Source organism: Plasmodium chabaudi (assembly GCF_900002335.3).
Source record: "Plasmodium chabaudi chabaudi strain AS genome assembly, chromosome: 11".
NCBI lineage: Eukaryota > Apicomplexa > Aconoidasida > Haemosporida > Plasmodiidae > Plasmodium > Plasmodium chabaudi.
In genome coordinates this window covers 57,245-70,571 of record NC_030111.2, presented here as the reverse complement: position 1 = coordinate 70,571, position 13,327 = coordinate 57,245, and the positions used below count along the sequence as shown (strand labels likewise).

Below are 13,327 nucleotides of genomic sequence, written 5' to 3'. Positions count from 1 at the left end.
TTTTTTTATTTATCATATTGTACACTATTGTACATATTTGTGGTGTTCCAAAAAAAAACAATTAATATCATTATTTTATTTTATAAAAATAAATGTCGTTTTGCATGTATATGAATAAAATATACTCTCTATCACCACGGTGTATTCTCGTGCTAATTTCCTAAAATTTTTATAAATTCATAAAAATTGTAATAAAAATAAAAATTTTTTTTAATTGTTAAATTTTGTATCTTTGTTAAAAAAAATTAAATTAACTTTAACCACTTTCGAAATAATAGAATACCGAAAATAATTTTTATTTTGTATATTTATAAATATATAGTTTATTAATAATATAAAATAAAAAAAATATATTTGTTTTTAAAACTATTTTGTTTTTAAAACTATTTTGTTTTCCATTCAGATATTTTAAAAATATTTAAAACAAGTAATAATTTATAAACACCACATCAAAAATGAATAAGAGTTCACAAATAATAATATTCTTGTTGCTATCATTATTTTGCAAGTTTTCTATTGCCAATTGTAGTGAAGATGGAAATGGAAATATAAACAAGGTCGGTAATAAAGGGTTTGTAAGAAAAGAGAGAAAACGAAAATCTAAACCCAGTGGTAATAGTGGTAGTCCAGAAGATAAGGAACATGAAATTCTTAATGTATATGATGATGTACAAGAACTTTTAGGTAATGAAAGAATGAATATGCTAGACAAATATTATATATTAGGTATTGATGATTACCCTGGTGAAACTGAACAAAATAAAATAATTGGAGAATACGATCTTAAAGCTATGAGAAGTGTATTATTATATAAAAAAAAAATATCAAGAGTTTCTTTAGAAAACTTATATGATGTTAAAACTGTATTTAAAAGATGCTTTAACAGAGATGATCCTGAATTAAGCAAGAGTTATGAAAAAATCGAAGATCAAGCAGCTAAAGATCACACAACTGTAGGAGAAGTTTTATCAAATTATATCGCAGCTGTTTTTACTAAAATGAATGATGAATTTATAAAAAACGATGGATTTAAATTATCAAAATATATTCCTGAACTTGAAATTATCAACTATGCAATTATGAATGGACCTAAAGAAATGGGAGACAAAATAATAAATTCAGTAAACGAATTAAATAAATTAGTTGTATCTGAATCTCTTACCTCCATATATGAATCAGTAGTTTCAGGATTAAACATAAATTGTAAAATTAAAGATGATATAATAACTATACTTAATTTAGCAGATGGTAAATATTTTAAAATAGATTTAAGTGGTGAAGCTAGAATGATAGTTCCAGGACAATATTCACATGAACAGGTTCATATGAAAAAGATCCCAGAATATTTCATTGCAAAAAATAGAGTTTGCAAAACTGAAAAATGCCCAATAAACTCAAATTGTTATGTTATTGAAAATGTAGAAACCTGTAGATGTATTCCAGGATTTTCTAATAATGAAGAAACCGAAGGTTTTAAATGTGACGTCGATAAATCTGCTTCTTGTGAAAAGAACAATGGTGGATGTGATGAAAATGCAACCTGTTTAGTGTTAGAAGATAAAATAATGTGTGAATGTAATGATAAATTTAATGGAGATGGTATCTATTGTTCAAATGCCATTTTCTATGGAATGAATACTTTTATTTTCTTTTTAATTTCAATAGTATGTGTATATATAATGTAAGATTGTTGTATGTTTTATAAATAATTGTATAATGTTTTATTAATATAATTAATATCTCGATTGATTTTTTTATTATTATTTTTCCGAATGTAAATCGAAAAAATGTGTTTCTACCGGTATGCACAATAGCATGCACAAGCACATATTTTACGATATATGTTTTTTCATTTTATATGTATTATATATAATTTGAATCCTATTGAATTCACAATTGCTACTGTCCGCATAATGAATATTAGAAATATTCTTTGTTCTTTATTAAGTATATATATATATATATATGCGTTGTGACTATATTTTAATAGTGTATATTTTATTGTTATTATACATTTACAAATAATATATTTATAAGGGGTGTAATAATTAATATATTACTATTTGTCCATGCTGATGAGTTTTTTAATTTAAAATTTTTGTTACCCCTATATATGTGCATGATTATTTTATACATCCCATTCACAAAACTTTGATATTTGGTTAATATGCATATATGATATTATTTGAAAATATTTTTATATTAAAACGATAATAAATAAAAACAATCTCGAGGAAATATATTTCATTTTAATTAGGCACAAAAAATTTGATGCATATGAGGTCTATTCATTAGGTCTATACTTTTAGCTAGTCTTTTATATCATGGTCTGAATTATAAAATAAATAAATAATGTAGTTGAATATAATAATTTTTTTTGAAAATAATTTTTAGTCTACCTCCTTAAGTGCATTGCACAGTAAGAATTGTAATAAAATTATAACACCATATAATTATAAATATGGCATTACTGTACATATTATACTTACAATGCACGTAAAATAGTAAGTATAGACATAATTTATTTATGAAAATTTATGTAGATAACTCAAATTTTTTAAGAACATAAGGTAGTAGTGTTATTTAATTTTTTGCAATCCATAAAAATAGAGGATAAAATAATTTATTTTAAAAAAGTGCAAATTGTACATTGTCTTTTTTTTTAACAATGGTTCATTATAATATGTGTATAGTAATATTTTAAAAGAATAGTTGCATTTTTTAAATTTTAATAAAATAGTGGTGTAAAATATGAAATGTATTTATAGTTATCAAGAGCACACAACTTGTCGAGCTACAACTTTATATTATCATTTTTTACTTTAAGCAATTTGCGACGTGGTGTATTGTGCTAATTGCAATGCGTGCATACGTGCATACGTCCATATATACATACATACACATATTTTTTTGTTTGCCTGTTTGTTTACATGTATTGGAAAATAATGCAGAATTGTTCTGTACAAAGTGATATATGATGCTTTGCATATATCATACTTCGATAAATATCATTTAATGTTACACGATTTTGTTGAATGCATGTAAAATTTGCATTGTTCATAGAGTTGTATATGACGATATATACAAAACATTTGTGATTCATTAAAATGGGAATTATATATATGTTTTTTTGTTTCATTATGTATAGGAAGCTAGGAAATTAAAAAAATATATTTTACACATTCTTTGGTTATACATTAGTTTTATAGTATTTTTTTTATTTTAATTTTTTTAATAATTACATATTTAGTAAGATGGGAAATAGTTGTAAAAAAAATTTTCGAATTATGAGAAATCGAAGTTTATCAAAAGATATTAACAATTGTTTTTATTCCGACGACGAGAATAATAATAGTTTGAGCCCTCAAAAGGTCTACATTGATTTATGTGATAAACAAGTTAAAAAATATGAACATATTGGAAGAAATAATAGAAATATCTTAGATATAAATGAAAACAAAAAAGGTAATAGGAATAGTTCTATCATATATATCGATGAGTTGTATAATATATTAGGTAATGAAGAAAAAATAAAATTAAAAAAATTGGACAGCTCAGATGTTGAACAAGTTTTAGTAATAAAAAAGCATGTCAAATACAAAAGAAAAAGGAAACGAAAAAAGAAAAAGAAAAATTACATTATGCATAATATTGATAGTTATGGCACTGATAAGTATAACAGATTGAACAGTACACGTAGTGACAATAATAATAGGCCGATGAGAAATGAAATAAAAAAAACGAAAGAAAAATTCCCAAATGCTTTATTATATTATGAAAATTATGATAAAAAGGACAATTTTGATAATTTGGTTTCTCTAAATGTTTCAAATAAAAAAATTAAGAAAAAATCGAATTTAAAATTGGATGATATAGAAACATGTTGTAACTCAAGTGAAAGTAAATATGATACATTTGTAAAGGATAAAAAATATGATATATTTGAAGAAGACAGAATATATTTGTTAAAAAAAAGACGTGAAGAAATGAATCAGAAGAATGGAAACTTCAATTATATTACCAATAAAAATATATAAGCCAAAATAATAGCATATATAGGGGTGATATGAATTATTTAACAATTTTTGATACCCTCGAAAATAAGTGAAAATATATATAGACAAGAAGATAAGGGCAAAATGAAGAAATAAATTTAAAAATAAAAAATAATGCAATATCTTGAGTTTTTTGACAGATTGTTGTTATTACAACTATTTGAATATTCTTAAATAGTATAAGAGGATTACAGTAATTAAAAAAATTGTATACTTTATTACAAAATAACACAAATAGTTTTAAATAAATAATTGATGTTTCAAAAAATAAACATAAAATAGTGAGGATTATAAAAGAATATTAAAAAAATTGATAAAATAATGATATGAATGGAATAAAAAAGAATATGATCATTTCAAAGATAAGAATAAAATAAAAAAAAATGCTATAATTTAAAACATATAAGAAGTAAAAAATAACATGATTGATTATAAATGTCCAATTATAGTATGACGTTATATCTGTATATTTATATATTGTACAAAATTAAAAAAAAAATAAAGAAAAAAACGAAATAATAAAAAAAATAGTTGCAAATAAATATAGATTATTTTCTAATAAGTTTAATTATTTTAGTAAAGCCTGAATGAATTAAGTTGTATAAGAAAATATGTGAAATAGCTTGGTTTGAATTTAACTTAATATTTTTCTATTATGGTGGTGTATAATTTATTTTGTATTTCTGCTATATCAATTAAACATATATTTTTTTGCACACACTGTTTATGTGGTATGATTATGTTTCATTTTGCATTTAAGGAGGTATACATATATATTATGTGTGTATGCTATTTGCATATTTGGCTATATATATGCTGTCCCTTGTGTGTGTATGCTATTTGCATATTTGACTATATATATGCTTTCCCTTGTGTGTGATATTACTTATTATTTGCACACCATGAGAGAAAAATAACCCAAAAAAAATCAGCGAAAAATACAACTGTAGCTTGATAAATTCTTGGAACAAAAAAAAAGTTAACTAATGTTAATGGTGTCCAAGTTACGAAAGAAATGAAAAAAACATTCATTCCTGTATTTAAAATTTTCTCTACAATTTCTGAACGAGGTTGATTTTTTAAGATTCCATTATAAAAAAAAAATATTGTTAAATGGATGGGGCCAAAAACAAAATTATCAAATAATGTTGGTATAAAAGATTTGTATAAAAATATATTTGGTCTGGATTTAATAAAATTAGCTAAAATTTTTCCATACCACCATGTCATTACTGGTCCCTCAAGGGTAAATCCAATAGTTGACATTCTCAATGTTCTAAATATATCATATTCGTTAGCTTGTTTCGTCATTTCCATAAATTGACATGCAATATCAGCAATAAAATATAATATGCCTGCAATTAATGAGTTCATTAATAAAAGATGTTTTTCAAATAAATTATTTATAACATTTTTTATTTTTTTTTTTTGATCAGCAAAAGATTTTTTATCTGTTTCATTCATTTCATGTTTAATATTCGTATCATTTTTAATGGTGTTACATAATTTTTCTTTTGTTATTGATTTATTTTCTTCTATATTTTTTTTTTTATCAAGACATTGATTTTCTTGGCTTTCTACAATAGTATCATTTTTTGTATTTTTCACAGATTTTTTATTTGATGTTTCTACTTTTTTATTTGATGTTTCTGTTTTTTTATTTGGTGTTTCCGTTTTTTTACTTACAGTATCATTTTTTTTATTTTTTTTATCACCTTTTGTGTTTTTTTTATCATTTTTGGAATTTTTTTTATCATCTTTCTTATTGGTTGCTGTATGAAATGCTTTTTGAATGATCGTTTGAAAAAATCGGTTGGTTGTTTTTATAAAAGCATTTCTGTTACTAGGATTGAAAAAAGTATTTGCTACTTGATTAATAACAGTATTATATTTATCTATATCATTGATATATTTATTTTGTATATAATTTTCTTTGTTTGTATAATTATTTAAATGTATGCCATGGTTATCAAATTCTTTTAATTTTATTTCATGGGTATAAGGAGGTTTGTAATTAAATTTTTCTGAAAGCTTATTACCAAATTGATTACAAAAAAAAGGTTCATAAATGTTATTCGATTTTTTATTTTTTATTTTAGTCCCTTCAAAGTTCAGATACCTCAAGTAGTTAACTTTATCTGAAAAGGGTTTCCTTCTAAAGTTATAATCTATATAGAAAAAAAAATATGATGAATATAAAAATGTATATATAAGAATATGAATTGATATATATAATGAAGTCTTTATAACTTCATTTTGAAACAATTGTAGTCTTATGCTATAAATATGAATATTTCAAATAATCGAAAAAGATGAAAAATAGAAAATGCAGATCTATAAAAGACTACCAAGCAAATGTAATAAATGACATAATAATATATAGGTATTTATTTATATTTAAAATTACTTGTAGCAAAGGAGTTTACATTTTTCGGTACAAAATTTCTATGTTTTCCTTTAATGCCAATATAAGCATTTATCAGCATTATTAACTTTTCTATATTTCTATAAAATTTCAAATGAAAGAAGAAAAAATTATATCAATACGGTCAGGCCACTATATATGTATAGTTTTGTTTGGATTAGTAAAAAAATTCCTATGTAAAGCATTTCTCTTTTATATGTTTTGAGTGAACTGCTTTGATAAATACATAGAAAAACATAGGCATGGATTAACAAGAAGCAAAGTGTATGCGCATCTCATATTATCTGTAGCTTACGTGGTGAAGGGAGTATAAGGTATATGGTAGCATATGAAATTGTACTAACGTTTCTTGAAATGTGATTTTATACTTTACAAATTATGATTTCTGAAGAATCAATTATAAAGCCATATTTTATATTTGGATATTTTTTTATTTAACAAAAGAAAAGAAATGGGTTGTTATTATATCAGCTATACAAACATATTATATGTTGATGCAAAAATGATTTAGTATATAAAAAGTAGAAAAAAATATTTATTTTACAAAGTTCGGATTTTTGGTCCTATTAAATATTAATATATAGAAAATAATTAATTAAATAAAAATAATATGTATCACATTTTTAAAAAAAAAAAAAAAAAAAAAAAAAAACATTTTTGTTTTGAATATAGTTAATTGGCTTTCCCTTAGAAATATATTGCAAATAAATATAGCATGCTGTAATTAGGTATATTCTGGTATCATATATATATTGTATTTATGCGTAGGATAACATATTATTTTTCCTTTATTAATAAATAATATTAAAAATAAATATATAAAGATAAATGTGTTTGTGTTGATGATTTTGTTAAATTTTATGTATTTAAAAAAAAAAAAAATAACATTGGGTATTCATATATAATATTATATCTATAGCTATAGTATGGGATATATATAATTTTATAATTACAATATATTTTTAAGTTGTAAATTTGAAGTTTTATGATGATAGTGTTAAATAAGGAGAATATAGTTTTTTATTTATTTTAGCCAATATTATATGAATTGATTTTTTTCACATTTTTAAAATTATTTAAATTTATGTTTTATTCATATGATGGTTATGGATAATCTTTGTATGATTTAAAAAAAGGGAAAGAAAAAATATTTTATGTGCTACTACCATTTCTACATTTACAGTTTTTCCTTGAGAGATACAAAATTAAGTAGCATAATATATGTGGCAAAAAACCAGAAAAAAAGATATGGTCATAATTTGCAAACATATATTTGTATAGCCAAATAAATTACATATATCAATGTGGTACTTTGGTATTATACACAAATTTTGAAACACATCGAAAGTTATAAGTATTTATCATTTCATAAAAAGTAAATATTTTAGATAAGGGGTCATAAAAAATAGTAATCAGTTAACACCAGTTTAATTCGACCTTTTTTTAATTTCATAAGACACCGAAAAAGGAAAAGTGTGCCTTATCATATAATTGAAGTGATTAATATGAAAGTTATTTTTTTATAGAATGAACTTAGTAGACTATGAACTTTCCAATGATGAAGATTCGGATGAAGGTAAATCAAATAGCTCGAAAAAGGAAAAGGATTTAAAAGAAATAGAAAACTTATGCAATAAAAATTTAGAAAATGAAAAAACGTCATTCAAAATAAAGGAAGTTGATAATAAGAAGCCTAATAATAGAGATGCTAAAAATGACGGTCCCGATAAATCAAGAAATGTGAAAACAAATTTGTACAATGACAATGACAAAGATGAAAGCGATAAACATAATGATACTTCGAAAAGTGGGCATAATAATTTAAGTGATGAAATATGTGCAAGTAGAGAAAGGGAAAGAAGTGTAGAACATAATTATAACATGACAGAGGAAGAAAAGTTAAAAAACATTAACCAAAAAATATGGGATAATAATGAAAATGATTGTAATACAAACATTTTGGAAAAAAATAATATTATGAATATTAATGTTGATGAAAATAATTTTGATGAAATATTTTATTTACCTGAAAATAAATATTCAGAAATATTAAATAAAAAAATAGATGAATTATCAAAGCTATATGATATAAATTTAACTATTAATAAAAATATAATTAATTCAAATGAATATAAAAATCCATGTATTTTAGAAAAAATTATGGAAATGTTTGATATAGACGTATATTCATCCAATTATCCATCACATATATATAATCCTCATGATTTTTTATCAGTGGATTTGTTTAATGAAAAGGAAAATCCAACTGATCGGAATAAAGCAAAATCCAAATGGTCAGAAATGATGTAATTTTTTTGTTTTTTTTTTTGTGTGCAATAAAATGTGTATCCCTGCGTATGTATACATACACATATTTTGTCGTTTTAAAATGGTAAGGATGTACCATTTATATTTTATTTTATATCTCTGCATATTTAATTATAAACTTAATTGAGTTATCCATTTTTGGGTGGGTAATGTTTAAAAATTTTATTAAAAAATATAATTATGTGCAAATAATGGAAAATGCATACAAAAAATATAAAGTAAAATGGTAAGCTAATCACATAAGTAGATATGCACAAGGCAACGGATGTTATTTATATAACAAATAAGGATGGTTAATTAAATAAAAAAATGTATAAGCATAAAATAAAAATGATCTTAACAGGTGAATTAGCTTATAAAATTGCTAAGGTTGGATTCGCGTGATTTACATGTATATATAAACATGTAGGTCTGGAATAATGATAAAATTTTGATTTACAAATATGAATTTTTCAAATAAATATATGATTTTTTTATTTGGTTGAAATACTATCATAAGATAAGTAATTTGAAATGAAAGCAAATTTATCATTGGATCCTTGTAAAAATTTAAAGAATTCATCAAAGTTTGTAACAGCATTTTTTGCCTTATCTTTTAACAACTTTTTCTCATTATCTTTATTTCTGCATAATATACAAGTTTCTGTTTCATTTAAACAATAATAATGATATGAATGGTTACACATAAAATGGACAACTGGTAATGATAAGACATCTTTACAAATATAGCAATAAGTACTATCAATTATTCGGAAATGATATTTATATGAATATTTTTTTTTATTAAGTTTATATAATTCTTTTTTGTCTGTTAAAATTTGGCTGTATTTATCATTTATATCTTCATCCATTTCATTAATATATGTAAGAAGTATTTTTTTAATGCAGTTGTAATTTTTATTATATTTTTGTAATATAGAAATAAAATTTAATATGGAAAAAGAATATTTTTTTTGTATAATTTTTATAAACTTAATAATTAATTGATCATCATTAAGAATAGATAGATAGTAGAATATATAATTATAGTATGCGCAATCATTTAGTTTTAAAAGGTGTAAACATGAATTAAATATATTTTTGTTGAACTTGGTTTCTAGTTCTTGAAATACATTAAGATTTTGATCGAGCTCATTTTGTTTTAACAATTTTAATTGTTGATTATATTCGGATTTAAATTTATTTATAATTTTATTAGTGTAAAAAAGAAAAGAAATATCATATTTTTTCATTTTATTAGATATATATAATAATCCTTTGTTGTAATTATATACTGATAATAATATAACAGATAAATATGTTATATTTTTATCATTATTTTTTATTAGCTTATCTATATTATAGGTTAATATTGAATTATTCTCTTTCTGTTTAAATTTTTGTAATAGTATTTGCATAACAGTTATAAATAACACATAATCATATTCATCATTAAATATGTCGAACTCTATTTTTTTATTATGCATTCGGTCGGCATTATTGATTTTGTTTCTTTCTTCGTTTTCCAAATTGTCTTTTGTGTGTCCTTCATGATGTTGCTTCGATTTTTTGTTTTTGTGTGTTTTGGAATTATGTGTTTCATACTTTTGCATTAACAAATTATTTTTTTCATTTTGATCAAGAAATTTGAGAATAAAATTAAAAAGGAAATTATTATTATCCAAAAATAGTGGAATAAATATTGTTAAATTTAAATCATATTTTTTTATTATTTTTTTTAATAAGGATATGGTTAAATCAGGAAAATATTTAATAAATTTGTAGCCATATTTAAAGAGTAGTATACATATATTTTGGATATCCAATTTGAATATATATTTTAAGCATTTTTGATAATTTTCATATTTATCAATTAATATGGATGTATATGTTAGATGGTCTTTATTTTTTTTGGAAAAATTTAGAACAACATTATAATAGCCAATATTTAATAAGAATTTATATACTTTATTTAAATTAATTTTATTTTTATTATTTTTTATAAAAGATATAATTTTTTTTTTTTTATATTGTCTTTTGTAACAAGATAAGAGTATCATTGTGTGTTCATCATTGAAAATATTTAGATCGTGTAATTTTTCTAAATATATAGATAAATATTCATATAAATCTAAATTTAAATATTTTTGAATAACTGTAGCTGTTTCTAAAAATTCAATTGTATTTATATAATAATCCATAGCTTTTTCATATTGTTCTTTTTCAAATAAAAAGTCTGCATATATTTTGTGTATATATGGAAAATTAATAGAATGATGATAATTTTTATTTAAATTGGAATATTTTATAAGCCATAAAAATAGTTTTTTTTTTTTAAAAATATTAACAATTTCATTAATATTTTTTTCCTTTAATATTAATTTGATTTTATTTCTATAACTTGTAGAGAATTTATTTAATTGAAATGGGTCTACAAGCGATAACTGTTTAGATTCTATATTATTATTATTTTCATGTTTAATTTTATCCGATTTTTTTTCTAAAAATATATCATAGTTTTTATCGTTTTCATATTTAATAGTATTGTTATTATTGTTTCCAATTCCTTTTAAAGGATTTCTGTCTATGGTTGTGTGTTCATTATTATTATTATTGACGTTGTCATTGTATATTTTTAATATATCTATATCATCATGTAGTATATTTTCCGCAGTCTCTTCATATGAATTATTAATAATATGGTCTTTACTTCCTCTTTTTATATTTTGTATATTTTCTACGCTATCTTTTCCATTCCATTTCATAACTAATTGTTCATAGAAATAAAGCTTATCAACTTTTACATCAGGATTATTTACTTGCTGATCAATGATTAAAAAAATCAAGTTATTAAAAAATGCAACATTTGTTATTAAGTAGTTAATTGTTGTATTATAAGCTAATAATTTAATATCTTCATATATGATATATATATTTAAGAATAATTTTTTATTTATTTCATTAAGTATTATTAAATAAAATTTGACTGTAAATAAGTTGACAACTTTATTTTCTAATAAAATAAATTCTAGACTTCTATTAGTTAAATCTATGATGTATAATGTGTTTACAGAATTATCACAAATGTATAAAATGTTTATTTGTTCATTATATGATGTTATTAATGGTTCTTCAGAATTTTTTGTATTATTAGTGGCTTCATCTTGCTTATTTTGATCGCTATCATTGATGGTAATGGACAGACTAATCTCTTGAATGTGAATATAACTAATTGACGATGTGTTTATAACTAATTTATATATATCTATAGAATTTTTCTTTATTATTACAAATATATCATCTTTACACAAATACATATTTTCAAATAAATCCTCCTCTACCTCAATAAATTCTGTTCCAACAATATAGTAATCATTATTGAAAAGATAAAACGAAACTTTTTTTTTTTCTAACGTAATTATGTAGCTTAAACATTTTGATATTAGAGTTTTCGTGGCATTTTGAATATTTTTACTTATTTGAACTTTTTTTACGAGAATATAACGTTCGCCCCTTATGTTGTAAATACTGCATAGGAGCACATTTTTGGCTTTTCTAAAAAATGGGAAAAAAAAAGTTATATAAACATATTTAGAAACGTGTATATATGTGAGTACAACATAGTGGTGATATATTGCTGCCTCTTTGAATGTGAATACGTTGATTTGCAATTTATATGTTTTATTATTGCAAAAATAATGATGACAACTTATGAGGGGTATATAAAATAGTGGAAATATGAATGTATGCAACCATATATGCATAAATATAGTGAATGGATATAATTTGCTTACCCTAATACTAAGAGATTTTTGTGATTTTCATTGAAGCAATAATCGATGACTATAAAATCGGTGTTTATTGTAATTGAGGTTAAATTTACGGGATCTATATAATGGATTTTGTCAACAAACACATTTATAAACTTTTTCGATAAAGAAAAATATATTCCTTCATAGCTATTTAAAAAATGTTTTATTCCTCCTGCAATAAAAAAAAAGTATGTAAGCATGATTAAAGGGAAGTTAATACAAATTTCAACGGATATATTAGCATAATGATTGAGAATGCATTTCTATAGGCATATATGTATATAGATAAATAAATATATAACAAACAAAATCATCACTGATTTCATACTTGTATCTTTCGTCTGGTCTCTATTAAAAAGAAGTAAATTTCTAAAGTTGAACATCTTTTCCTTTCATGTATATAGTTATATAATTTTCAATTCATCTTTATAAGCTTATAAAAAATAAATTATTAGATAATAAAAATGTGTATTTTTCCCCCCCAAAAGTAAATATAGCAACTTATTAGTACTGTTACTAAGAAATGGCTATTTAATATATTTAATGAATTTTTTGATTTAATTTAAAAACTTATGTAATAAGTTTAATTAATTCATTAATTTTTTTATAACTTTCAAAATAAATATAATTTTATTTATTGTTCTATAACACTATATTACTATTTTTTTAAATTTGGTCAAATTTTAGTGAAGCATATATGAGGATATTATGCATATATTTTTATTCCC

At 22.1% G+C, this 13,327-nt stretch overlaps 5 protein-coding genes across 5 annotated transcripts; 3 read left to right on the top strand and 2 right to left on the bottom strand.

Annotated features, from left to right (window-relative positions):
* Nucleotides 1–455: 455 nt before the first annotated feature.
* On the top strand, nucleotides 456–1,685 carry PCHAS_1101900 (merozoite surface protein 8, putative; the record flags this gene model as incomplete). The annotated part of the gene is made up of 1 exon (XM_733348.2): nucleotides 456–1,685. The coding sequence occupies one exon, from the start codon at nucleotides 456–458 to the stop codon at nucleotides 1,683–1,685; it is 1,230 nt and encodes a 409-aa protein (XP_738441.2).
* A 1,569-nt stretch (nucleotides 1,686–3,254) lies between these two features.
* PCHAS_1101800 (conserved Plasmodium protein, unknown function) lies at nucleotides 3,255–4,037 on the top strand (the record flags this gene model as incomplete). Its single annotated transcript, XM_735192.1, has 1 exon — nucleotides 3,255–4,037. One exon carries the CDS (start codon nucleotides 3,255–3,257, stop codon nucleotides 4,035–4,037), a length of 783 nt encoding a protein of 260 aa, XP_740285.1.
* Nucleotides 4,038–4,937: 900 nt separating this feature from the next.
* On the bottom strand, nucleotides 4,938–6,541 carry PCHAS_1101700 (protein Mpv17, putative; the record flags this gene model as incomplete). The annotated part of the gene is made up of 2 exons (XM_016798509.1): nucleotides 4,938–6,223; nucleotides 6,463–6,541. 2 exons carry the CDS (start codon nucleotides 6,539–6,541, stop codon nucleotides 4,938–4,940), a joined length of 1,365 nt encoding a protein of 454 aa, XP_016653905.1.
* A 1,466-nt stretch (nucleotides 6,542–8,007) lies between these two features.
* On the top strand, nucleotides 8,008–8,790 carry PCHAS_1101600 (HCNGP-like protein, putative; the record flags this gene model as incomplete). The annotated part of the gene is made up of 1 exon (XM_016798508.1): nucleotides 8,008–8,790. The coding sequence occupies one exon, from the start codon at nucleotides 8,008–8,010 to the stop codon at nucleotides 8,788–8,790; it is 783 nt and encodes a 260-aa protein (XP_016653904.1).
* A 491-nt stretch (nucleotides 8,791–9,281) lies between these two features.
* PCHAS_1101500 (vacuolar protein sorting-associated protein 11, putative) lies at nucleotides 9,282–12,982 on the bottom strand (the record flags this gene model as incomplete). The annotated part of the gene is made up of 3 exons (XM_016798507.1): nucleotides 9,282–12,342; nucleotides 12,582–12,771; nucleotides 12,928–12,982. 3 exons carry the CDS (start codon nucleotides 12,980–12,982, stop codon nucleotides 9,282–9,284), a joined length of 3,306 nt encoding a protein of 1,101 aa, XP_016653903.1.
* Between the last annotated feature and the right edge of the window lie 345 nt (nucleotides 12,983–13,327).